Source organism: Oncorhynchus mykiss, chromosome 11 (assembly GCF_057628025.1).
Source record: "Oncorhynchus mykiss isolate SJ-2025 chromosome 11, ASM5762802v1, whole genome shotgun sequence".
Classification (NCBI taxonomy): Eukaryota; Metazoa; Chordata; class Actinopteri; order Salmoniformes; family Salmonidae; genus Oncorhynchus; species Oncorhynchus mykiss.
Genome location: NC_143032.1, coordinates 63,926,744 through 63,953,023, shown reverse-complemented (window position 1 = coordinate 63,953,023; position 26,280 = coordinate 63,926,744). Strand labels below are relative to the sequence as shown.

The window sequence follows — 26,280 nt, the reverse complement described above, 5'->3', positions numbered from 1 at the left end:
TGTTGATCAGTGATAACTTTAAGAAAGACAGGGAAGAGGAATGCATTATTCAAGTATCTGAGCAGTCCTATGACTATTGTAGACTAAGCGCTATCTCCAGAAACAGTTGTTATCAGCAGCTGAAGGGGAATGGCTCTGGGAACTGTAGCAGGACTGTTGTGAATAAGCATAGTTTCTCAGTTGTTTTGAAAAGCACTGTTTTGTCAGTCATGTTCCCTCGGTGTGTAAAACGTCACCTGTAGGGTGATCCTGTTCTTGACCAGCAGGCCAATCTTAATGTCCATCAGGTTGAGGTCTTTCTCCATCTGCTGATTGGAGCGGATCTTAGTGACCACTTCCTCCCTAAGCCGTGTCACTTCCTGTTCTTCCAGTAGGTCCAGGCTGCTCTGCTCCAGCAGGTGTACAAACTTACGCACCACCGACAGAGGAGGGTCCTGAGCCCCGGCTACAGGGCAGACACACAAAGAGAAAGACGGACACAGACAGACATAAAAACATTAAAAAGATAAACAAATTAACATTGCAATTGTATCGGAGAGGTTCAGGTAGTTCCTTCTCTGTCTGAAACTGTGACTTCTTTAAAAATGTGTGAGGTATTAAATGCTGTCTGAACTCACTGAGTGTTCTGTAGTCGTCTCTGGCTTTGTTCGCCTTGAGGAAAGCCTGGATCTTCACTATGTCTTTCTCCTGAACATACAAACAAGACAGAAGGTAATCAAGCTTCAGCAAATATCACTGATGAATAATATGATATAATATGAATACATTACGTAACTCCTCATTTGTAATGTAGGTCCTTTGTTACTCACATGGTCTTTGAAATACTGCAGTCTTTGAGAGTATTTACTTTTGGCTCTCCACATTTTAACGAACGACTGAAGCTGGACCAGGAGGAATACAACAATGTCAGCAACGGATAACTGTTTTAATTTGAGATGAGTCTCCTGAAAATTGACACTTGCTTTCTCACCATTTCAAACTAATGTTATCTCTTTCCAATAAGGCTCACAGCCCCAAAACTCATTACCTTGACGACAGTCCCCACGTTGCTTTGTAGCACATTCATTCTGTCTCTGTACATCTTCCTCTGTTTATAGCCCTTCCAGGAGGCCTATATATAAACATGAGGAAATCAAACCCAGAACCAGCTCTGTCCATGTGTGTTTACAGTATTTGTGAGTAAACAAAAAAAGTGGTACGTGAATATTAACTGTAGATATTACATTTGTGTTTGACTTCATAAACCGGTCGGTGTAGAACATGACACAGTATAGTACCTGTAGTCGGACCACGTGTGGTTCTTGTTGTCGTAGGAAATCCAGTCTCTGGGCGTGAGCTCTCCTCACCAGGTAACCTCTAACCCGAGCCTGTAGCTGAGTTACTAGGGCCTCGTTGGCCAACCATAACTGCTCCCTGTTATACTCCGCTGTCACACTTCCAACCACACTCTGACCAGGGGACACACACATGAATACTCTTCCAGTGTTGTTATGCATTATACATGACTTATAACATGTTACGTGGTCGATGGTGAAGTGTAATTTAGTATGAGAATGTTATTTGTAAATTGTCCCAACGTTTTAAGTAACATATTTTCATTAATTATAATGTAGAAAGGTATTTCTCCAACATACAAGCAGGTGTGTATGTACCTGTATTTCCTCTCTGCGGAGCTGTGTGCTGTTGTGTGTGAAGTCCTCTGGCTCCTCCCAGGTCCCCTCTCTGTTCTCCAGGTTGTAGTAGTAGTCATAACCTCCCTTGATCTGGTGTTTCACCCACACACTGTCACTGCTGCCTGCTAGAGGAAACAACATGTCATACACTTCGAGAGGAATCCTGAATAGGGATGAATCCTAACCTGAGACCATCCTAATCTCCAGCATTTGACGTTACGCATTAAGACAAGTTGGGAGGATAATGTATTGAATTGTGTGAGAGAAAGTGTCTTGACGAGAGAACAAACATGCATAAATGCTTCTTTAGTCTATAACAGTGTAGGTGTACAAATGAGTAATAAACTGATTTATAAAGCAGATTGTATGCCAGGTTACCAGTAGTAACGTTGAGGTCCTGGCGCTGGCCCAGCTGTGTCTGGTAGGTGTCTGCACACTCAGACAGAACCCCTCTCAGCCCTGGCAGGGGTGATTGGAGGGCCTGCAGGGTAATTTGGGAGTCTCCCGCCGCCACCTCCCTGTTGATGTCTGCCACTGCTCCAGCCACTGCCACAGATGAAACACACAAAGGAACAGTTATGACATTTTACATTTTGGTAATTTATCAGACACTCCAATACAGTGGCTGGAGTTAAGACATTTGAATGGTGAAGAACTTCTAAGATATTATTTGTTGATGGTTTAGAGCATGTGGTTGTGAGTGGGCATGGTGTGCCTACATGCGAGAGCCTCCTCTTCATCTTGGTTGGCTGTGTGTATGCCTTCTTGGATCTGATTGAGCCACAGCACAGCAGACTCATCCCCTGAGCTCTGGAGTCACAGACACATACTGAGTCAGAGTGGTAGACCACACAAACAATACAATGCCAAATTCTAGCTTGAGATGTTCACATATAATTAGAACTTTGCTGTAATTTTAGCGCTTGAGTTAGGACCACAAATCTCAAGTTAGGATTGAGCCCTAACTGAATGTTCTTTTTCCAAACACTATCCAAGACAGCACATGTACAGTTGGCATTCCAAAGCAACAGCTAAATATATCATACCTGGGTTGAAATACAAAATAATTTAAAATAGTTTGAGCACTTCAGGCCAAATGGACAGGGTCTTTCTATTGGTTTATTAAGCCAGGCAAGCTCAAACAGGCACAGATAAATTATTTGTAAAGATTGTTCAAGTATTTGAAGCCCAGGTATGAAGCATATTAACAGCTACGAAAACAGCGCCAGCATGAACAAGAAGCTCTACCATTTCCTCTGTGTCCAGAGGTAAGACCTGATGGAAAATGTTAAAACACAGATTGTTATTTAGTGGCCAAAACATCTTCAGCTCAGTCCACAACATTGGTCATGGGGGCTCAAACACCACCTAAAATAGCAGAAAAACCTCACTGAACGTTTATTCTCCCTAACCACAAAAAAGGCAGGAAGGAAGGAAGTCAAGGGAAAACATGCCCCTTTGGTTTCTGCCATGAAGTGAATCTGATTTTGACCTGAGAATTACCCACTGACCGTACAGTTTCTGAATAGCTTTAGGACATGCAGTCAATATTGTTACTGTAACATTAGGCTAGGCATTTTGTATTAGTCAAGAAGATCTTCAGTCACAGAAACTTGCACAATAAACCCCTAACATTGAAACAGCCAAAGGTCTTCCTGAGAATGGTATAATAGAACTCTAAGGGAAAAAACCAAAGTCAGAAATGAACAAACTGTAAACTATTAGGGTGTTGCAACGAATGTCTCCTCCCACTACAACGAATCAGCAAATAGCTGCTGACAAAGAGAACAGGAATTCAGTTTCAGGCCTGGACATGAAAAAAAACACACACACAAAATGCATACAGCCTGATGGTTCAGTGTTAACACTATCGGAGTGTGGACAGTACAGTAGCCTGTCTGACCATGTGAACCAGCAGTCTGGATGGCCAGTTGATCCTGCTAGTGGTTGATCCTGCTAGTGGACAACTAGACTATAGCAGGTCTACTGAAGAACGAGAGGACTGAGTTGGAATAATAACGTGGAGGAGATAGGAGAAAGACATGGCAAACCTACTATCTGGGATACTCTTCTGTCTGTTGGTAGGACTCTCTCTCCAGGACAATGGTAAGTCACTTTCTTTTTACATGTCTCATTAGGACTTTATAGAACCTCTAAGAACCTTAACCTTGGAATTTCATATTACATTTGGTACTTTTTATCTACTTGGTAAAGCTGTTTATTGTCAGTTCTTTAGGCTGGGTTGAACAGGTCCATTTCCCCTCAAACTGGAAAACAATACATGTTTTCTCTAACCAAATGTTATGCCAGAAAGTCTTCAGCTTGACAACATACACACGGAGATTTACTCTCCCCCAGTACACTGTCACATTTGGTCACATGTATGAAGTCTAAATCATCATACATGTTTTAAACAGAATTTTCAGATAACTTTAAAACGACATTCCCATTTTATACTGTGTTTCATGACTATGTATGCAAAGTATAAAACCTCATGTGAATTAAAATCTATGGAAATATTCTTCCCCCTATTTTACCACAAACAGAGAAGAAACTCAAGACAAAAAGAACGGTCCCAGATGTGTTGAAACCAAAGACGTTCAAAGGCAGGGGATACCAGTCCAACTGTACAGCTGAGACAGGGCCCCCCAGCCTGGTCCCTCTGTCCCCTGGGCTGGATGTGAGGCTGGAGGACCCTGTAGCAGCCTACACCACGGGGCTCCTCAGCACCAGGCTCATCCCCTCAGCCTATCTCCTGGCCATGACAGTGGGCATCCCCTCTAACGCTTTCATCCTGGCCTTCCTGAGGCTCCGGGCCATGTCCTACTCCATGGCTGTCCTCTACCTGAGCCTGGCCCTCTCCGACCTGCTCCTCCTGCTCTCCCTGGCCCTCCGCATCCACTACCACCTCAACGGAAACAACTGGGTGTTCGGCGAGGTGGCCTGTCGCATCGTCACCGCCTGTTTCTACTGCAACGTCTACTGCTCTGCCCACACCATCGCATGCATCAGCCTCAAGCGCTACCTGGCCGTGGTGAGGCCCTTCCTCTACAGTCGGCTGTCCAAGAAGGCCTGGACGCTGGGGGCAAGCCTGGGCATGTGGGGCCTGTTTGGAGCAGCTGTGGTACCAGAGCTCCTGGTGAGGCAGAGCTTCTTGCTGCCCCGTATGGGCCTCATCACTTGCCATGACATACTGCCCCTGGAGGAGGATTCCCATGCCCTGCTGGTGCCCTACAGGCTGACACTGGTCTGCTTAGGGTTCCTCGTGCCATTTGTGACCTGTGCCTGGACCCATGTGGCGGTGGTGTGGCACCTGGGTCGCTCAGGCCTTGACTGGACACCCTTCATCAGAGTCAGTACACTGGTCTTCCTCATCTTCACTGTGTGTTTCGCTCCCAGTGGCATCCTCCATATTGCCCACTATGTGAGGCTGTCCACCAGTGGAGAGGACGGGATGTATATTTACACCAGCGCTGCAGTGTGTCTGTGCTGTTTCCACAGCTGTCTGGACCCATTCCTGTGTGTGCTCATGTCCAGGACAACCGCCTCCAGACTACGCTTTGCTTCGCTCAGAAGGACACCTCAGAGACTTGCTGTTCCGGTGTAGAGACTCTGTGTGTGTGTGTGTGTGTGTGTGTGTGTGTGTGTGTGTGTGTGTGTGTGTGTGTGTGTGTGTGTGTGTGTGTGTGTGTGTGTGTGAAAGAAGGCCGATTTAAAGCAATGCTATTCGAGTGATAGACTGTTTTAAAAAAACTCTGCAGCAGCTGCTAAAAAATAATAATTTACAATTAAAAAACAAGGTGACCCTCAAAAGCCAGATGGAGTTGGGTAAATTAGACACGCATTTCGGTCTTTATATTACTGTGGTATAGGTTATGCTGCAGCAAACGCAGGCCTACCTGTCAGAACAAAAGACCATAATGAGATGATAGGTCTACATGCATTGTGTACTGCACTCCATACTGAGATGGGTCTGTCCCCACCCTAAGAGTTGATTCATCATGCAGAGGTTGTAGTGAAGCCAGACGTAGACATTGCATACAATTTAACAGTTCCATTTCAGACTATGCTATTCATATAAATATTTTATTATAATTTACCGGTTTCTCGCAGTTATTTATCCTGGGAAAAGAGTGGTTTTGGGTGGGAAATCCCGGTAAATGGGTTCCGCCATTCTTATGACTGACTGCATTTCACACTACTTCTGGATTATAATTGGACTGTAAAGCTCGTATGAATGTCCTGCTTAATATAATGTTCGTGTCATCATCGCAAAAAATGGCACTTTGGCTAGCTTTGGTACAGTCTGTCAATCAGTGTTAATATTCTAGTTAATAACCTCTACAGGATCGGTATCCCTATACTGGGATGGTTGTTGCTAACGTGTAAGCAACAGCCAACTTTCCAGGACATACAGTGCCTTGCAAAAGTATTCATCCTCCTTGGTGTTTTTCCTATTTTGTTGCATTACAACCTGCAATTTAAATGGATTTTTATTTTTTTATTGGGATTTCATGTAATGGACATAAACAAAATATTCCAAATTGGGAAAGTGAAATGAAAAAAATAACTAGTTTAAAAAATTCTAAAAAAATTAAAATTGGTGTGTGCATATGTATTCACCCCCTTTGCCATGAATCCCCTAAATAAGATCTGGTGCAAAGAATAACCTTCATAAGTCACGTAATTAGTTAAATAAAGTCCCCCTGTGTGCTTTGCAAGTGTAAATTCTATCAGCATATCGATTGCGCAACCAGGGCTGGCATAACCCTAGATCATTGCTATTCTAACTTCCGTGACACATATAAGGCCCTCCCCTGCCCTCCTTTCGGAAAAGCTGACCACGACTCCATTTTGTTGTTTCCAGCCTATAGCCAGAAACTAAAACAGGAAGCTCCCGCGCTCAGGTCTGTTCAACGCTGGTCCGAACAATCGGATTCCATTCTTCAAGATCGCTTCGATCACGTGGACTGGGAAATGTTCCGCATTGATGAATACGCTGATTCGGTGAGCGGGTTTATTAGCAAGTGCATCGGCGATGTCATACCCACAGCGTCTATTAAAACATTCCCAAACCAGAAACTGTGGATTGATTGCAGCATTCGCACAAAACTGAAAGCGTGAACCACTGCTTTTAATCAGGGCAAGGTGACCGGAAACATGACCGAATACAAACAGTGTAGCTATTCCATCCACAAGGCAATCAAACAAGCTAAGCGTCAGTATAGAGACAAAGTAGAGTCGCAATTCAACGGCTCAGACACGAGAGGTATGTGGCAGGGTCTACAGTCAATCACAGACTATAAAAGGAAAACCAGCCCCGTCGCAGACCAGGATGTCTTGCTCCCAGACAGACTAAACAACTTCTTTGCTCGCATTGAGGACAATACAGTGACACTGACACGGCCCGCTACCAAAACCTGTGGGCTCTCCTTCACTGCAGCCGACGTGAGCAAAACATTTAAACGTGTCAACCCTCGCAAGGCTGCAGGACCAGACGGCATCCCTGCAGCTGGCTGGTGTGTTTACGGACATATTCAATCAATCCTTATCCCAGTCTGCTGTCCCCACATGCTTCAAGAGGGCCACAATTGTTTCTGTTCCCAAGAAAGCTAAGGTAACTGAGCAAATGACTACTGCCCTGTAGCATTCACTTCCGTCATCATGAAGTGCTTTGAGACACTAGTCAAGGACCATATCACCTCCACCCTACCTGACACCCTAGACCCACTACAATTTGCTTACCGCCCCAATAGGTCCAAAGACGGCGCAATTGCAAATCACACTGCCCTAACCCATCTGGACAAGAGGAATACCTATGTGAGAATGCTGTTCATTGACTGCAGCTCAGCATTTAACACCATAGTACCCTCCAAACGTGTCATCAAGCTTGAGAACCTGGGTCTCAACCCCGCCCTGTGCAACTGGGTCCTGGACTTCCTGACGGGCCGCCCCCAGGTGTTGAGGGTAGGTAACAACATCTCCACCCCGCTGATCCACAACACTGGGGCCCCACAAGGGTGCGTTCTCAGCCCTGTCCTGTACTCCCTGTTCACCCACGACTGCGTGGCCATGCACGCCTCCAACTCAATCATCAAGTTTGCAGACGACACTACAGTGGTTGACTTGATTAACAACAACGACGAGACGGCCTACAGGGAGGAGGTAAGGGCCCTCGGAGTGTGGTGTCAGGAAAATGACCTCACACAACGTCAACAAAACAAAGGAGATGATCGTGGACTTCAGGAAACAGCAGAGGGAGCACCCCCCTATCCACATCGACGGGACAGTAGTGGAGAGGGTAGAAAGTTAAGTTCCTCGGCATACACATCACGGACAAACTGAAATGGTCCAACCACACAGACAGGGTGGTGAAGAAGGCGCAGCAGCGCCTCTTCAACCTCAGGAGGCTGAAGAAATTTGGCTGGTCACCAAAAACACTCAAACTTTTACAGATGCACAATCGAGAGCATCCTGTCGGGCTGTATCACCGCCTGGTACGGCAACTGCACCGCTCTCCAGAGTGTAGTGAGGTCTGCACAACGCATCACCGGGGGCAAACTACCTGCCCTCCAGGACACCTACACCACCCGATGTCACAGGAAGGCCAAAAAGATCATCAAGGACAACAACCACCCGAGCCACTGCCCGTTCACCCCGCTATCATCCAGAAGGCTAGGTCAGTACAGGTGCATCAAAGCTGGGACTGAGCGACTGAAAAACAGCTTCTATCTCAAGGCCATCAGACTGTTAAACAGCCATCACTAACATTGAGTGGCCGCTGCCAACATACTAACTCAACAAGCCACTTTAATAATGGAAAAATGGATGTAATGAATGTATCACTAGCCACTTTAAACAATGCCACTTCATATAATGTTTACATACCGTACATTACTCATCTCATATGCATATACTGTACTCGATACCATCTACTGCATCTTGCCTATGCCGTTCTATACCATCCCTCATTGATATATATTTTTTATGTACATATTCTTATTAATTCCTTTACAATTGTGTGTATAAGGTAGTTGTGAAATTGTTAGGTTAAATTACTTGTTGGATATTACTGCATTGTCGGAAATAGAAGCAAAAGCATTTCGCTACACTCACATAAACATCTGCTAACCATGTGTATGTGACAAATAAAATTTGATAAATAGCCTCTACAATCTATGTAAACATATTTTTTCTATCTTGGAAAGCTGTAAGTGTTATAATATGATACAGTACTTGTTGCTCTAAGTCCTATCATCAACTGATTTGAGCCAGTGTATGGCTGTGGATTAACTCTGTTGGCATATTGGCAGATCATTTAAAAAATGTGTGGAATCACTACACTTAAACTGGCTGGCTGGCTAGCTAACAAACATACTGTGCAGATAATCTTAAAAATCATTGTTTTCCACAATATCTTACCACAGCACTGGCTGACTGATGGCTTACCAACTCCCTTACCAAAATCGCTGACCATTTATACCGTCATAGAAGGTTTCATGTCCATTCTAGTATTGATGGTTTCATTTGTGTACTTTATCAGCAAGGATGTCCTGAAAAGCCAGCTGGCGGCAACAGTGATGACAAAAACAATTCTCCCAGAGGATGTTAAGAAACCAGACAGTGTTGGAGCCAAAAAGGACATGACTACTTCAAAGTTACCTTCATATACTGTTATGTCTTGTTCACAATGACAACTTGTAAATAATACCCTTTCAGTACACATGAAGTGTATTCATGTAGGCCTATTCCCATACATTAATTTGTTCATTAATTCTCATTTTACTGAATATTTAAAATGGTCCATATCTTAGAAGGAGCAGGGTTTAGATAAAGGTGAGGGCTGGCTCATACCTGTGCTCCAGACAGACCTGTTACAGCATGCTCCCATTAATCAGTGACCATCTCATTCATGTCTCCAGCCCTCCCTCTTATTAAGTCTAGGTTACAGATCTAGAGTGCGTCCCAAATGGCACCATTTTCCCTATATAGTGTGCTACTTTTGACCAGAGCACTGGGCGCTGATCAAAAGTAACGCACTATATAGCGAATAGGGCAACCTAGATCTGTAAGATCTGATCAACAGCTGTGATCCCGAGCCTCTGAGTAGCACTCTGTCCATGAAATGTATGAAGGGGGAATTGAGGGAATATACACAGAGTGTACTAAACATTAGGAACACCTTCCTAATATTGATTTGCACCTCCCCTGTTGCTCTCAGAAAAGCCTCAATAGGCCTTATGCACATTCCATGATCGAAATTTCTAAACACACTTTCTATCGGTTTGGCAATTTCCGGTCAGTCTAGTTGTTATCGACGATATAACGTTACTACCACTATGTCGCAGTTTTTTTACTAGGTGTCTTCAGGACTTCTAACCATCTTAAATAAACATGCCCCATTCAAGAAATTTAGAACCAGGAACAGATATAGCCCTTGGTTCTCCCCAGACCTGACTGCCCTTAACCAACACAAAAACATCCTATGGCGTTCTGCATTAGCATCGAACTAGAAACCATTATACACAGGCAGTTAGAAAAGCCAAGGCTAGCTTTTTCAAGCAGAAATTTGCTTCCTGCAACACTAACTCCAAAAAGTTCTGGGACACTGTAAAGTCCATGGAGAATAAGAACACCTCCTCCCAGCTGCCCACTGCACTGAAGATAGGAAACACTGTCACCACTGATAAATCCACCATAATTGAGAATTTCAATAAGCATTTTTCTACGGCTGGCCATGCTTTCCACCTGGCTACTCCTACCCCGGTCAACAGCACTGCACCCCCCACAACAACTAGCCCAAGCCTTCCCCATTTCTCCCAAATCTGCTCAGCTGATGTTCTGAATGAGCTGCAAAATCTGGACCCCTACAAATCAGCCGGGCTAGACAATCTGGACCCTTTCTTTCTAAAATTATCTGCCGAAATTGTTGCCACCCCTATTACTAGCCTGTTCAACCTCTCTTTCGTGTCGTCTGAGATTCCCAAAGATTGGAAAGCAGCTGCGGTCATCCCCCTCTTCAAAGGGGGTGACACTCTTGACCCAAACTGCTACAGACCTATATCTATCCTACCATGCCTTTCTAAGGTCTTCGAAAGCCAAGTCAACAAACAGATTACCGACCATTTCGAATCTCACCATACCTTCTCTGCTATGCAATCTGTTTTCAAAGCTGGTCATGGGTGCACCTCAGCCACGCTCAAGGTCCTAAATTATATCTTAACCGCCATCGATAAGAAACATTACTGTGCAGCCGTATTCATTGATCTGGCCAAGGCTTTCGACTCTGTCAATCACCACATCCTCATCGGCAGACTTGACAGCCTTGGTTTCTCAAATGATTGCCTCGCCTGGTTCACCAACTACTTCTCTGATAGAGTTCAGTGTGTCAAATCGGAGGGTCTGCTGTCCGGACCTCTGGCAGTCTCTATGGGGGTGCCACAGGGTTCAATTCTTGGACCGACTCTCTTCTCTGTATACATCAATGAGGTCGCTCTTGCTGCTGGTGAGTCTCTGATCCACCTCTACGCAGACGACACCATTCTGTATACTTCTGGCCGTTCTTTGGACACTGTGTTGACAACCCTCCAGGCAAGCTTCAATGCCATACAACTCTCCTTCCGTGGCCTCCAATTGCTCTTAAATACAAGTAAAACTAAATGCATGCTCTTCAACCGATCGCTACCTGTACCTACCCGCCTGTCCAACATTACTACTCTGGACGGCTCTGACTTAGAATACGTGGACAAATACTTAGGTGTCTGGTTAGATTGTAAACTCTCCTTCCAGACCCATATCAAACATCTCCAATCCAAAGTTAAATCTAGAATTGGCTTCCTATTTCGCAACAAAGCATCCTTCACTCATGCTGCCAAACATACCCTTGTAAAACTGACCATCCTACCAATCCTCGACTTTGGCGATGTAATTTACAAAATAGCCTCCAATACCCTACTCAACAAATTGGATGCAGTCTATCACAGTGCAATCCGTTTTGTCACCAAAGCCCCATATACTACCCACCATTGCGACCTGTACGCTCTCGTTGGCTGGCCCTCGCTTCATTACTCGTCTCGTCGTTGCTAGGTAAAGTCCCCCCTTATCTCAGCTCGCTGGTCACCATTGCATCTCCCACCTGTAGCACACGCTCCAGCAGGTATATCTCTCTAGTCACCCCCAAAACCAATTCTTTCTTTGGCCGCCTCTCCTTCCAGTTCTCTGCTGCCAATGACTGGAACGAACTACAAAAGTCTCTGAAACTGGAAACACTTATCTCCCTCACTAGCTTTAAGCACCAACTGTCAGAGCAGCTCACAGATTACTGCACCTGTACATAGCCCACCTATAATTTAGCCCAAACAACTACCTCTTTCCCTACTGTATTTAATTAATTAATTTATTTTGCTCCTTTGCACCCCATTATTTTAATTTCTACTTTGCACATTCTCCCATTGCAAATCTACCATTCCAGTGTTTTACTTGCTATATTGTATTTACTTTGCCACCATGGCCTTTTTTGCCTTTACCTCCCTTATCTCACCTCATTTGCTCACATCGTATATAGACTTGTTTATACTGTATTATTGACTGTATGTTTGTTTTACTCCATGTGTAACTCTGTGTCGTTGTATGTGTCGAACTGCTTTGCTTTATCTTGGCCAGGTCGCAATTGTAAATGAGAACTTGTTCTCAACTTGCCTACCTGGTTAAATAAAGGTGAAATAAATAAAAATAAATAAACTTGCCTCAAATTAATATTGTACATCGAATTATTACACCAGCCTCCGAGACTCCAGCTAGCAAGAATGAAAAGGGGTTCAAGATGTATACAGAAAGCTACATAGACAACTATGAAGGTGAGTACCAAGTCAGTGACCGATACAACGTTAGCTAGCTACAATCATTAGCTAGCTAATTTAACTATTAACTGTAGCTAGCTAGTTACTTCGTAAAAGGACATAACTTTGACAGAATCTACCTGAGAATGTGTGTATTTTCATTAGCTTGGTTAAGTTATGCTTGCTAGCTATATTTGCTAGCTAAAAATAATTGTTATTCATGTCTTCTGCTCCGTATCTAACAAAGATACATTGACAGGGGAGATCATCGTGAGGGCTGCCTGTCACAGGTCCATGAGGAAGAGTGAAAAGCCGCACAGCATGAGAGGTAGGGAAAGGTTATAGATAGCTACTATGGACCTTGTTAAACATCTCCTGTGAGACACTGTCATCATGGTCAAAATGTGTTGGAGACAGTGTCAACGTTTAATCTTATCAGTAGATAGATATTACGGATGGGTCCCAATCCCAATTTAGAATCGCCCACTTAACCTGCCAGTAGTAAGCATGAGATTTCTTCAACTTCAGCTCTCCATTCTGTATCTGTATCTTCAGGTAAGGGCAGTCAACATAGCTTGGTACATTTGGGCACTTGACCTCTAAGAGTCCAAAGTGTGGTCTCACACTAGGATCAAATATGATTCCATCTGGAGAGGATCCTAACCACGGAGCATCTGGGTGCACTACGAAGCCACACGGAAAGAAGTTAACATTCTTCAGTGTGCAGTACTCCTGTACAGCCACTGGCTCCATGGCTAGCCCCCTCTTCATCTCCATGGTCTGCATACACAGAACACTTCCTGCAACACAGGAGCAGTGGCTTTTGACCACCATCACTGGTATGGAGTGCTTTACACCATCTGTGAAGATGAGTGTGATGGAAGACTGAAGTGAGAATGAATAACAATAAACATAGTAGTGTCTAGTCTTCTTAACTAGGGGCTCATTTAACTATACAGGAATACATTGTGTTCCAGTAACAAAACTAACAAATACTGCATCAACAGATCTTTACCAAATAACCTGTTAAGTGGGCGATTCTAAATTGGGATTGGGACCCATCCTTAATATCTATCTACTGATAAGATTAAATGTTGAAACTGTCTCCAACACATTTTGACCATGATGACAGTGTCCCACAGGAGATGTTTAACAAGGTCTAGTAACAACTAGTAGCTATCTATAACCTTTCCCTACCTCTCATGCTGTGCGGCCTTTCACTCTTCCGCATGGACCTGTGGCAGGCAGCCCTCACGATGATCTCCCCTGTCAATGTACCTTTGTTAGATACGGAGTAGAAGACATGAATAACAATTATTTTTAGCTAGCAAGCATAACTTAACCAAGCTAACGAAAATACACACACTCAGGTAGATTCTGTCAAAGTTATGTCCTTTTACGAAGTAACTAGCTAGCTACAGTTAATAGTTAAATTAGCTAGCTAATGATTGTAGCTAGCTAACGTTATATCGGTCACTGACTTGGTACTCACCTTCATAGTTGTCTATGTAGTTTCCTATATACATCTTGAACCCCTTTTCATTCTTGCTAGCTGGCGTCTCGGTGGCTGATGTAACAATTCGATGAACAATATTAATTTGAGGCAAGTCCTGAAGACACCTAGTAAAAACCTGCGACATAGTGATAGTAAAGTTATATCGTTGATAACAACTAGACTGACCGGAAATTGCCAAACCGATAGGAAGTGTGTTTAGAACGTTCGATCATGGAATGTGCATAAGGCCTAATCATCGGGCATGGATTCTAAAAGGTGTTGAAAGCCCATGACTCCAATACTTCCCACAGTTGTGTCAAGTCGGCTGGATGTCCTTTGGGTGGTGGACCATTCTTGATACACACGTGAAATTGTTGAGTGAAAAACCCAGCAGCATTGCAGTTCTTGACATACAAACCGGTAAGCCTGGCAACTACTACCATACCCCATTCATCAAAAGGTACTTAAATCTTTTGTCTTGCCCATTCACCCTCTGAGTGGCACACATACACAATCCATGTTTTGTACACTCAGTGTAGGATCTCATAATGGCTGGCAGTACAATACCTTGCAGATGATTAGCTTGGTGTTCTGCAGGACGTCGTGGTAGTGTTTGGCTGTGGCTGGGTTGACTCCCTGCAGTTTGGCCGTGGGCAGGAGCAGGGCAGAGAGGGTCTGGTTAGGGTCATCAGAGCTCAGTGCCTCATTGATCTCAGATATAGCAATAATACCTAGAGGGGGAATGAGACAGACAGCACATGTAGTGAGCTTGACAGTCAGGGTTAGAGTTGGACAGTCAGGGTTAGAGTTGGACAGTCAGGGTTAGAGTTGGACAGTCAGGGTTAGAGTTGGACAGTCAGGGTTAGAGTTGGACAGTCAGGGTTAGAGTTGGACAGTCAGGGTTAGAGTTGGACAGTCAGGGTTAGAGTTGGACAGTCAGGGTTAGAGTTGGACAGTCAGGGTTAGAGTTGGACAGTCAGGGTTAGAGTTGGACAGTCAGGGTTAGAGTTGGACAGTCAGGGTTAGAGTTGGACTACACCAAGCAGCAGGTGAACAACCATAATGACACTGAACTCAGTACTACTTCATGTACATTTCTGATTTATAGTGTGTGGATTTATTTATTGGAGACTGCAGAATATTCTACCAGCCGTAGTGAAATGGTTGGACTTAGCACCCTATCCCCTATGGGCCCTGGTCTAAATAGGGAATAGGGTTGCATTTGGGATTCAGAAGGTTAAGAGGGTGTGACCTACGCTCGTGTTCCTCGTGGACCTGCAGATTGACTGTGTCGATGGTCTTCTGAACATCATTCCAGGTGAGGAACTCCAGGCCACGGGACAGACTGTCGGCTCTGAGGCTGATCAGAGTGTCTGCGTACCTGAGAGAGAGGGAGAGGGGGATGGAGAGTGGTACAGGTGAAAAGAGGAAGAGGAGAGAGTGGGAGGGGAAAGGAGGAGAGAGAGGGGGAGGCCAAGGGAGGTTACATATCAGGCAGAAAGACAGTTCTAGGTGTTATCTGTGTGCATCTGTGGTGAGCTGTGGAGAGAGTTTCCTCATGAGGGACATGGTTGTGGGGTTACCTGTGATATGACAGATAGTTGTGGTGTTAGCTACCTGTGCAGGTTGTGGTGTTAGCTACCTGTGCAGGTTGTGATGGTGGTCCATGGTGTTAGCTACCTGTGCAGGTTGTGATGGTGGTGGTGTTAGCTACATGTGCAGGCTGTGATGGTGTTAGCTACCTGTGCAGGTTGTGATGGTGGTGGTTTTAGCTACCTGTGCGGGTTGTGATGGTGGTGGTTTTAGCTACCTGTACGGGTTGTGATGGTGGTGGTTTTAGCTACCTGTGCGGGTTGTGATGGTGGTGGTTTTAGCTACCTGTGCAGGTTGTGATGGTGGTGGTGTTAGCTACATGTGCAGGCTGTGATGGTGTTAGCTACCTGTGCAGGTTGTGATGGTGGTGGTTTTAGCTACCTGTACGGGTTGGGATGGTGGTGGTTTTAGCTACCTGTGCGGGTTGTGATGGTGGTGGTTTTAGCTACCTGTGCAGGTTGGGATGGCGTTGGTGGTGTTACCTACCTGTGCAGGTTGTGATGGTGGTGGTGGTGTTAGCTACCTGTGCAGGTTGTGATGGTGGTGGTGGTGTTAGCTACCCGTGCAGCTTGTGATGGTGGTGTTAGCTACCTGTGCAGGTTGTGGTGGTGTTGGTGGTGTTAGCTACCCGTGCAGGTTGTGATGGTGGTGTTAGCTGCCTGTGCAGGTTGTGATGCAGGTGTTAGCTACCTGTGCAGGTTGTGGTGGTGTTAGCTACCTGTGCAGGTTGTGATGGTGGTGTTTGCTACCAGTGCAGGTTGTGATGGTGGTGGTGTTAGCAACCAGTGCAGGTTGTGATGGTGGTGGTGTTAGCTACCTGTGCAGGTTGTGATGGTGGTGGTGTTAGCTACCAGTGCAGGTTGTGATGGTGGTGGTGTTAGCTACCAGTGCAGGTTGTGATGGTGGTGGTGTTAGCTACCAGTGCAGGTTGTGATGGTGGTGGTGTTAGCTACCAGTGCAGGTTGTGATGGTGGTGGTGTTAGCTACCTGTGCATGTTGTGATGGTGGTGGTGTTAGCTACCTGTGCATGTTGTGATGGTGGTGGTGTTAGCTACCTGTGCAGGTTGTGATGGTGGTGGTGTTAGCTACCTGTGCAGGTTGTGATGGTGGTGGTGTTAGCTACCTGTGCAGGTTGTGATGGTGGTGGTGTTAGCTACCTGTGCAGGTTGTGATGGTGGTGGTGTTAGCTACCTGTGCAGGTTGTGATGGTGGTGGTGTTAGCTACCTGTGCAGGTTGTGATGGTGGTGGTGTTAGCTACCTGTGCAGGTTGTGATGGTGGTGGTGTTAGCTACCTGTGCAGGTTGTGATGGTGGTGGTGTTAGCTACCTGTGCAGGTTGTGATGGTGGTGGTGTTAGCTACCTGTGCAGGTTGTGATGGTGGTGGTGTTAGCTACCTGTGCAGGTTGTGATGGTGGTGGTGTTAGCTAACAGTGCAGGTTGTGATGGTGGTGGTGTTAGCTACCTGTGCAGGTTGTGATGGTGGTAGCCATATGTGCAGGTTGTGATGGTGTTAGCTACCTGTGCAGGTTGTGATGGTGGTGGTTTTAGCTACCTGTGCGGGTTGTGATGGTGGTGGTTTTAGCTACCTGTGCGGGTTGTGATGGTGGTGGTTTTAGCTACCTGTGCTGGTTGTGATGGTGGTGGTGTTACCTACCCGTGCGGGTTGGGATGGCGTTGGTGGTGATACCTACCCGTGCGGGTTGTGATGGTGGTGGTGGTGTTAGCTACCCGTGCAGGTGGTGATGGTGGTGTTAGCTACCTGTGCAGGTTGTGGTGGTGTTGGTGGTGTTACCTACCTGTGCAGGTTGTGATGGTGGTGGTGTTAGCTACCTGTGCAGGTTGTGATGGTGGTGGTGTTAGCTACCAGTGCAGGTTGTGATGGTGTTGGTGTTAGCTACCTGTGCAGGTTGTGATGGTGGTGGAGTTAGCTACCTGTGCAGGTTGTGATGGTGGTGGTGTTAGCTACCTGTGCAGGTTGTGATGGTGGTGGTGTTAGCTACCTGTGCAGGTTGTGATGGTGGTGGTGTTAGCTACCTGTGCAGGTTGTGATGGTGGTGGTGTTAGCTACCTGTGCAGGTTGTGATGGTGGTGGTGTTAGCTACCTGTGCAGGTTGTGATGGTGGTGGTGTTAGCTACCTGTGCAGGTTGTGATGGTGGTGGTGTTAGTTACCTGTGCAGGTTGTGGTGTTAGTTACCTGTGCAGGTTGTGATGGTGGTGGTGTTAGCTACCAGCGCAGGTTGTGATGGTGGTGTTAGCTGCCTGTGCAGGTTGTGATGGCGTTGATGGTGTTAGCTACCTGTGCAGGTTGCGATGGTGGTGTTAGCTACCTTTGCAGGTTGTGATGGTGTTAGCTACCTGTGCAGGTTGCGATGGCGTTGGTGGTGTTAGCTGCCTGTGCAGGTTGCGATGGCGTTGGTGGTGTTAGCTGCCTGTGCAGGTTGTGATGGAGGCGTTGGTGGTGTTAGCTACCTGTGCAGGTTGTGGTGGTGGCGTTGGTGGTGTTAGCTACCTGTGCAGGTTGTGATGGCGTTGGTGGTGTTAGCTACCTGTGCAGGTTGTGATGGCGTTGGTGGTGTTAGCTACCTGTGCAGGTTGTGATGGCGTTGGTGGTGTTAGCTACCTGTGCAGATGGTGATGGTGTTAGATACCTGTGCAGGTAGTGATGGCGTTGGTGGTGTTAGCTACCTGTGCAGGTCGTGATGGTGTTAGATACCTGTGCAGGTCGTGATGGTGTTAGATAGCTGTGCAGGACGTGATGGTGTTAGATAGCTGTGCAGGTCGTGATGGTGTTAGATAGCTGTGCAGGTCGTGATGGTGTTAGATACCTGTGCAGGTAGTGATGGCGTTGGTGGTGTTAGCTACCTGTGCAGGTCGTGATGGTGTTAGATACCTGTGCAGGTCGTGATGGTGTTAGATAGCTGTGCAGGACGTGATGGTGTTAGATAGCTGTGCAGGTCGTGATGGTGTTAGATAGCCGTGCAGGTCGTGATGGTGTTAGATAGCCGCGCAGGTCGTGATGGTGTTAGATAGCCGCGCAGGTCGTGATGGTGTTAGATAGCCGCGCAGGTCGTGATGGTGTTAGATAGCCGCGCAGGTCGTGATGGTGTTAGATAGCCGCGCAGGTCGTGATGGTGTTAGATAGCCGCGCAGGTCGTGATGGTGTTAGATAGCCGCGCAGGTCGTGATGGTGTTAGATAGCCGCGCAGGTCGTGATGGTGTTAGATAGCCGCGCAGGTCGTGATGGTGTTAGATAGCCGCGCAGGTCGTGATGGTGTTAGATAGCCGCGCAGGTCGTGATGGTGTTAGATAGCCGCGCAGGTCGTGATGGTGTTAGATAGCCGCGCAGGTCGTGATGGTGTTAGATAGCCGCGCAGGTCGTGATGGTGTTAGATAGCCGCGCAGGTCGTGATGGTGTTAGATAGCCGCGCAGGTCGTGATGGTGTTAGATAGCCGCGCAGGTCGTGATGGTGTTAGATAGCCGCGCAGGTCGTGATGGTGTTAGATAGCCGCGCAGGTCGTGATGGTGTTAGATAGCCGCGCAGGTCGTGATGGTGTTAGCTACCTGCGCAGGTCGTGATGGTGTTAGCTACCTGCGCAGGTCGTGATGGTGTTAGCTACCTGTGCAGGTCGTGATGGTGTTAGCTACCTGTGCAGGTCGTGATGGTGTTAGCTACCTGTGCAGGTCGTGATGGTGTTAGCTACCTGTGCAGGTCGTGATGGTGTTAGCTACCTGTGCAGGTCGTGATGGTGTTAGCTACCTGTGCAGGTCGTGATGGTGTTAGCTACCTGTGCAGGTCGTGATGGTGTTAGCTACCTGTGCAGGTCGTGATGGTGTTAGCTACCTGTGCAGGTCGTGATGGTGTTAGCTACCTGTGCAGGTCGTGATGGTGTTAGCTACCTGTGCAGGTCGTGATGGTGTTAGCTACCTGTGCAGGTCGTGATGGTGTTAGCTACCTGTGCAGGTCGTGATGGTGTTAGCTACCTGTGCAGGTCGTGATGGTGTTAGCTACCTGTGCAGGTCGTGATGGTGTTAGCTACCTGTGCAGGTCGTGATGGTGTTAGCTACCTGTGCAGGTCGTGATGGTGTTAGCTACCTGTGCAGGTCGTGATGGTGTTAGCTACCTGTGCAGGTTGTGATGGTGTTAGCTACCTGTGCAGGTTGTGATGGTGTTAGCTACCTGTGCAGGTTGTGATGGTGTTAGCTACCTGTGCAGGTTGTGATGGTGTTAGCTACCTGTGCAGGTTGTGATGGTGTTAGCTACCTGTGCAGGTTGTGATGGTGTTAGCTACCTGTGCAGGTTGTGATGGTGTTAGCTACCTGTGCAGGTTGTGATGGTGTTAGCTACCTGTGCAGGTTGTGATGGTGTTAGCTACCTGTGCAGGTTGTGATGGTGTTAGCTACCTGTGCAGGTTGTGATGGTGTTAGCTACCTGTGCAGGTTGTGATGGTGTTAGCTACCTGTGCAGGTTGTGATGGTGTTAGCTACCTGTGCAGGTTGTGATGGTGTTAGCTACCTGTGCAGGTTGTGATGGTGTTAGCTACCTGTGCAGGTTGTGATGGTGTTAGCTACCTGTGCAGGTTGTGATGGTGTTAGCTACCTGTGCAGGTTGTGATGGTGTTAGCTACCTGTGCAGGTTGTGATGGTGTTAGCTACCTGTGCAGGTTGTGATGGTGTTAGCTACCTGTGCAGGTTGTGATGGTGTTAGCTACCTGTGCAGGTTGTGATGGTGTTAGCTACCTGTGCAGGTTGTGATGGTGTTAGCTACCTGTGCAGGTTGTGATGGTGTTAGCTACCTGTGCAGGTTGTGATGGTGTTAGCTACCTGTGCAGGTTGTGATGGTGTTAGCTACCTGTGCAGGTTGTGATGGTGTTAGCTACCTGTGCAGGTTGTGATGGTGTTAGCTACCTGTGCAGGTTGTGATGGTGTTAGCTACCTGTGCAGGTTGTGATGGTGTTAGCTACCTGTGCAGGTTGTGATGGTGTTAGCTACCTGTGCAGGTTGTGATGGTGTTAGCTACCTGTGCAGGTTGTGATGGTGTTAGCTACCTGTGCAGGTTGTGATGGTGTTAGCTACCTGTGCAGGTTGTGATGGTGTTAGCTACCTGTGCAGGTTGTGATGGTGTTAGCTACCTGTGCAGGTTGTGATGGTGTTAGCTACCTGTGCAGGTTGTGATGGTGTTAGCTACCTGTGCAGGTTGTGATGGTGTTAGCTACCTGTGCAGGTTGTGATGGTGTTAGCTACCTGTGCAGGTTGTGATGGTGTTAGCTACCTGTGCAGGTTGTGATGGTGTTAGCTACCTGTGCAGGTTGTGATGGTGTTAGCTACCTGTGCAGGTTGTGATGGTGTTAGCTACCTGTGCAGGTTGTGATGGTGTTAGCTACCTGTGCAGGTTGTGATGGTGTTAGCTACCTGTGCAGGTTGTGATGGTGTTAGCTACCTGTGCAGGTTGTGATGGTGTTAGCTACCTGTGCAGGTTGTGATGGTGTTAGCTACCTGTGCAGGTTGTGATGGTGTTAGCTACCTGTGCAGGTTGTGATGGTGTTAGCTACCTGTGCAGGTTGTGATGGTGTTAGCTACCTGTGCAGGTTGTGATGGTGTTAGCTACCTGTGCAGGTTGTGATGGTGTTAGCTACCTGTGCAGGTTGTGATGGTGTTAGCTACCTGTGCAGGTTGTGATGGTGTTAGCTACCTGTGCAGGTTGTGATGGTGTTAGCTACCTGTGCAGGTTGTGATGGTGTTAGCTACCTGTGCAGGTTGTGATGGTGTTAGCTACCTGTGCAGGTTGTGATGGTGTTAGCTACCTGTGCAGGTTGTGATGGTGTTAGCTACCTGTGCAGGTTGTGATGGTGTTAGCTACCTGTGCAGGTTGTGATGGTGTTAGCTACCTGTGCAGGTTGTGATGGTGTTAGCTACCTGTGCAGGTTGTGATGGTGTTAGCTACCTGTGCAGGTTGTGATGGTGTTAGCTACCTGTGCAGGTTGTGATGGTGTTAGCTACCTGTGCAGGTTGTGATGGTGTTAGCTACCTGTGCAGGTTGTGATGGTGTTAGCTACCTGTGCAGGTTGTGATGGTGTTAGCTACCTGTGCAGGTTGTGATGGTGTTAGCTACCTGTGCAGGTTGTGATGGTGTTAGCCATCTGTGCAGGTTGTGATGGTGTTAGCTACCTGTGCAGGTTGTGATGGTGTTAGCTACCTGTGCAGGTTGTGATGGTGTTAGCTACCTGTGCAGGTTGTGATGGTGTTAGCTACCTGTGCAGGTTGTGATGGTGTTAGCTACCTGTGCAGGTTGTGATGGTGTTAGCTACCTGTGCAGGTTGTGATGGTGTTAGCTACCTGTGCAGGTTGTGATGGTGTTAGCTACCTGTGCAGGTTGTGATGGTGTTAGCTACCTGTGCAGGTTGTGATGGTGTTAGCTACCTGTGCAGGTTGTGATGGTGTTAGCTACCTGTGCAGGTTGTGATGGTGTTAGCTACCTGTGCAGGTTGTGATGGTGTTAGCTACCTGTGCAGGTTGTGATGGTGTTAGCTACCTGTGCAGGTTGTGATGGTGTTAGCTACCTGTGCAGGTTGTGATGGTGTTAGCTACCTGTGCAGGTTGTGATGGTGTTAGCTACCTGTGCAGGTTGTGATGGTGTTAGCTACCTGTGCAGGTTGTGATGGTGTTAGCTACCTGTGCAGGTTGTGATGGTGTTAGCTACCTGTGCAGGTTGTGATGGTGTTAGCTACCTGTGCAGGTTGTGATGGTGTTAGCTACCTGTGCAGGTTGTGATGGTGTTAGCTACCTGTGCAGGTTGTGATGGTGTTAGCTACCTGTGCAGGTTGTGATGGTGTTAGCTACCTGTGCAGGTTGTGATGGTGTTAGCTACCTGTGCAGGTTGTGATGGTGTTAGCTACCTGTGCAGGTTGTGATGGTGTTAGCTACCTGTGCAGGTTGTGATGGTGTTAGCTACCTGTGCAGGTTGTGATGGTGTTAGCTACCTGTGCAGGTTGTGATGGTGTTAGCTACCTGTGCAGGTTGTGATGGTGTTAGCTACCTGTGCAGGTTGTGATGGTGTTAGCTACCTGTGCAGGTTGTGATGGTGTTAGCTACCTGTGCAGGTTGTGATGGTGTTAGCTACCTGTGCAGGTTGTGATGGTGTTAGCTACCTGTGCAGGTTGTGATGGTGTTAGCTACCTGTGCAGGTTGTGATGGTGTTAGCTACCTGTGCAGGTTGTGATGGTGTTAGCTACCTGTGCAGGTTGTGATGGTGTTAGCTACCTGTGCAGGTTGTGATGGTGTTAGCTACCTGTGCAGGTTGTGATGGTGTTAGCCATCTGTGCAGGTTGTGATGGTGTTAGCTACCTGTGCAGGTTGTGATGGTGTTAGCTACCTGTGCAGGTTGTGATGGTGTTAGCTACCTGTGCAGGTTGTGATGGTGTTAGCTACCTGTGCAGGTTGTGATGGTGTTAGCTACCTGTGCAGGTTGTGATGGTGTTAGCTACCTGTGCAGGTTGTGATGGTGTTAGCTACCTGTGCAGGTTGTGATGGTGTTAGCTACCTGTGCAGGTTGTGATGGTGTTAGCTACCTGTGCAGGTTGTGATGGTGTTAGCTACCTGTGCAGGTTGTGATGGTGTTAGCTACCTGTGCAGGTTGTGATGGTGTTAGCTACCTGTGCAGGTTGCGATGGTGTTGGTGGTGTTAGCTACCTGTGCAGGTTGTCGTGGTCCATGTTGCTGAAGCCCAGAGGAGAGTCAGAAAGCTGTTCAGTGACAGCCTGGGGTTCCTTGGTGTCCAGGACCTCGTTGAGCACCGCCACCGCAGACAGCATCTCCACTGCAACAGACAGCTCCTCATGCCCCAGGCCTGCCTGTTAGATTCAACCAGAGATTAGTGATCATATACTGGACATACAACCAGATACACACGCACAACAGTCTGCCCACCGGCCAACCTAGCTCGGGTGTGAAAACCAGCAACCACATCTGTACAACATTATATTGTAGCTTAAAATAAGAAAAGAGTCATGTGTGTGTGTGTGTGTCACCTTTGGTCCCTGTATCTGCAGGCTGAACAGTTCGGTCTGGTAGAGGTTGGCAGCAGTCTGGTAGACTATGGGGAGCTGGGCCTCTGGGTTTGTCAGCTCCTCTATAGTCTCTGCTGCTACTCCATGACGAATGGCAGAGTTGATCGCTGTAATGGCCTCCAGTTCTGCGTGGCAAAAATATCATACAACATTTTCATATTAACTGTACTATAGGGGCAAAGACATACACACACATACATACTTATAGTACCAACACTGAACTTTGAAACACTGGGGAATATTACAAAATGAGAGTGATGGAGGGTGAGCGGTGCTTACTTCGTTTCTCTGCCTCAGCAAAGTCGTTACAGGATATGACCACCCTCTGAATCTCCTCCCTCTCCAGCATCACTGCACCTCCAGCGTCCTGAGGTCCACGGAGAAAGTGTTTGGGTGACAAGTTCAATTCAATAGAAAATTCTGGGTTCTGTAACACTAATGCAACTTGCACCAATGAATGAAGACTGTCATCTTATGCTCTTAAAGGCAAACACACAGTGTGTAGGCATTCTCAATTATTTTTATGGGATACCTTATATCCCCTACTAGGCCTGTTATGGTGACCGTATTAACGCCACAGTCTCGAGTCATGACGCAGTCAAATTCCACTAAAGTCACGACAACTAGGCTTCTCCAAGCTCTGATGCTGCTGCTGGTCATTAGTAGTCCATCAAACTTGCTAACTGGCTTGTACTCAGCATTCTGTTGTCCCTCTAATCACTCTGACATCAATGCAAATGTATTCGAAAATCGAATCAAACACTTCATGAGAGCCCATGAGCTCATGTTGCGCAACATTTCAGAGTTTTGATGGACTCGATTAAAAAGAGGAGGATCCCATCAGCTTTCTATAGGCTAGGCCTACTATATTTATTTCTCAACTTTCCTAATATTAAGCACATTGCTTTGCTTTACAACAGGAGTATAGCCTACCTGGCTGGCGTGAATAATGAACAACGGGGAAAAGTGTCCTCCGTTTGCCATTTAAGTGCATAGATGACAAGTATTTTTTTTACCCTGCCCCTGTTCCGAGACAGGCGCATGATAATGGTCCATTCTAAATCAAAACTTATTTCACACATATACTAAATAATATATGTAAAGACCAGATTAAATCAAGAATAGTCTGACAATATTAATATATATCATTCACAAGTGATAGGCTATATCTTGTGAATGATGCCCAGCTTGTGTGCAGTATGGCAAGAAACAGAGCAAGAAACAGTCTTTTTTTGCGAGTTTTTCAAAATGATAGTTGCCTAGCCCATGGGCATATATATTTTGATACGATTTGTATTACAACTAGAGGGGCCAAATAACTTCTAAAAATGAAGTACACTAATCTGCTTTACAACCGGTGTAGAGCCTAACTGGAATACATAAAGCGGCACGTGAGCTTCAAGTTTGGGGAACATGATTTTCACCATAAAAATGCACCTTTATAATAAAGCATTACATGTATAATCGCATTTACAGTCACTTTTGAGAATGGTCTTTTCCCGCTAATTGATTGCATTTTAGAACATTTGCGCTTATAGCTTATCATGTGCACATTGCTGTGCTTATAAAGTGAAGAAACAGCCTAATAGTTGATCAACATTTTAAGCTAAACGTTCTGATCTTGCATCAGCCTCATTGCTTTTAAAAAATGTGTTGATGCGAGTGGTTGTATTCATTTGTGATCTATCGCATTCCACAACTGTCCCCAATGTGTCGGTCTTCCCTTGTAGCCTACTTCAGAGCTGAGATACCTGTGAGAAGGACCCGATCACATGACGGGCATTGGCTAAAAATAATTGAGAAATCTGAGAGAGCCATGTGAGTGAGAGGTGCTTCGGAGCACGCAGCCGGGAGAAGGGAATTATAATGATTATATTCAGCCCAAGGGCACAACGGCCATTGGCCGCAAAAGGCATGGATTTTTTTAGGGGGCATTACAGCCACACGAGGGGGATGTCGGCAGGACAATCGAGGCATGTCAAGTGCTTGTCAAATTGTGAATGAGAGACTGCTGTAGGGTGTACAGCCTGCACAAGAAACTAAGCAGAGCTCATGCCTTCGTGCAACTTTTTTCAAATCATTATTAGGTCACATCATGCAGCCTTAGAATGTATTAAAAATCAAAACATATAGCCCAACGTTTAAATCACAACTAAAGTTGCATAAATAACTATAAATTAAGCATAGAAGGATCCAGTTTTTGTTAACCTCTCAACACAGGATAGCTGCATGTACGCACTCCCTCAGAAATCGTTTGGAGAAAATATCCTTTTCTATTTCATTCAGCTACGTTCAATTGTATTCTTAATACTACAAAATAATATAAAATAATGGAATGGAATTCTAAGCAAATCTTGTCTGCTAAATGAACTAGTGTAGCCCATAGCCATACTGTATAGCCAACCTACTAGACGTGCATCAACCATTTGACCACTGTCCTTACTGACCCGAGTCTGGACTTGGCAGTAGGTGGTGAAGTGCTCCAGGTACCAGTGAGAGTTGGCATTCTGGACCCCCAGCAGCCCCAGGGCCGGCACCTTGAGCCCAACTAGCAGCGCAGCCTCATTCTGGGCAGAGATGGCCTGGTTCACCTGCCGCACCGCCACCTGCGCTGG

The 26,280-nt window shown here is 46.5% G+C and overlaps 2 protein-coding genes across 3 annotated transcripts in view; one reads left to right on the top strand and one right to left on the bottom strand.

Moving 5' to 3' along the window:
• The window catches only part of LOC110536173 (ras GTPase-activating-like protein IQGAP2), a 95,630-nt gene that overhangs the window by 21,897 nt on the left and 47,453 nt on the right, over positions 1-26,280 (bottom strand). Inside the window, exons 10-23 of one of the 2 annotated variants that reach the window (XM_036936055.2) lie at positions 26,113-26,276; positions 23,945-24,032; positions 23,627-23,790; positions 23,289-23,449; positions 15,263-15,387; positions 14,574-14,737; positions 2,393-2,483; positions 2,052-2,219; positions 1,653-1,798; positions 1,278-1,448; positions 1,028-1,111; positions 810-881; positions 618-687; positions 237-445 (exon numbers count right to left, since the gene is read on the bottom strand). In XM_036936055.2, the coding sequence (XP_036791950.2) occupies positions 237-445; positions 618-687; positions 810-881; positions 1,028-1,111; positions 1,278-1,448; positions 1,653-1,798; positions 2,052-2,219; positions 2,393-2,483; positions 14,574-14,737; positions 15,263-15,387; positions 23,289-23,449; positions 23,627-23,790; positions 23,945-24,032; positions 26,113-26,276 (1,877 nt within the window). The remainder of the gene's footprint in view (positions 1-236; positions 446-617; positions 688-809; positions 882-1,027; positions 1,112-1,277; positions 1,449-1,652; positions 1,799-2,051; positions 2,220-2,392; positions 2,484-14,573; positions 14,738-15,262; positions 15,388-23,288; positions 23,450-23,626; positions 23,791-23,944; positions 24,033-26,112; positions 26,277-26,280) is intronic. The other variant, XM_036936056.2, reaches the window with a different exon arrangement.
• Positions 3,471-8,845, top strand: LOC110536174 (proteinase-activated receptor 3). Its single transcript, XM_021621779.3, has 2 exons — positions 3,471-3,779; positions 4,220-8,845. The coding sequence occupies exons 1-2, from the start codon at positions 3,716-3,718 to the stop codon at positions 5,278-5,280; spliced, it is 1,125 nt and encodes a 374-aa protein (XP_021477454.3). The 5' UTR covers positions 3,471-3,715; the 3' UTR covers positions 5,281-8,845.

Coding starts and splice junctions, on each gene's coding strand:
- LOC110536174 (XM_021621779.3), top strand. CDS start 3,716: ATGGCAAACCTACTATCTGGGATACTCTTCTGTCTGTTGGTAGGACTC. Junction 3,780..4,219: donor ACTCTCTCTCCAGGACAATG/GTAAGTCACTTT, acceptor TACCACAAACAG/AGAAGAAACTCAAGACAAAA.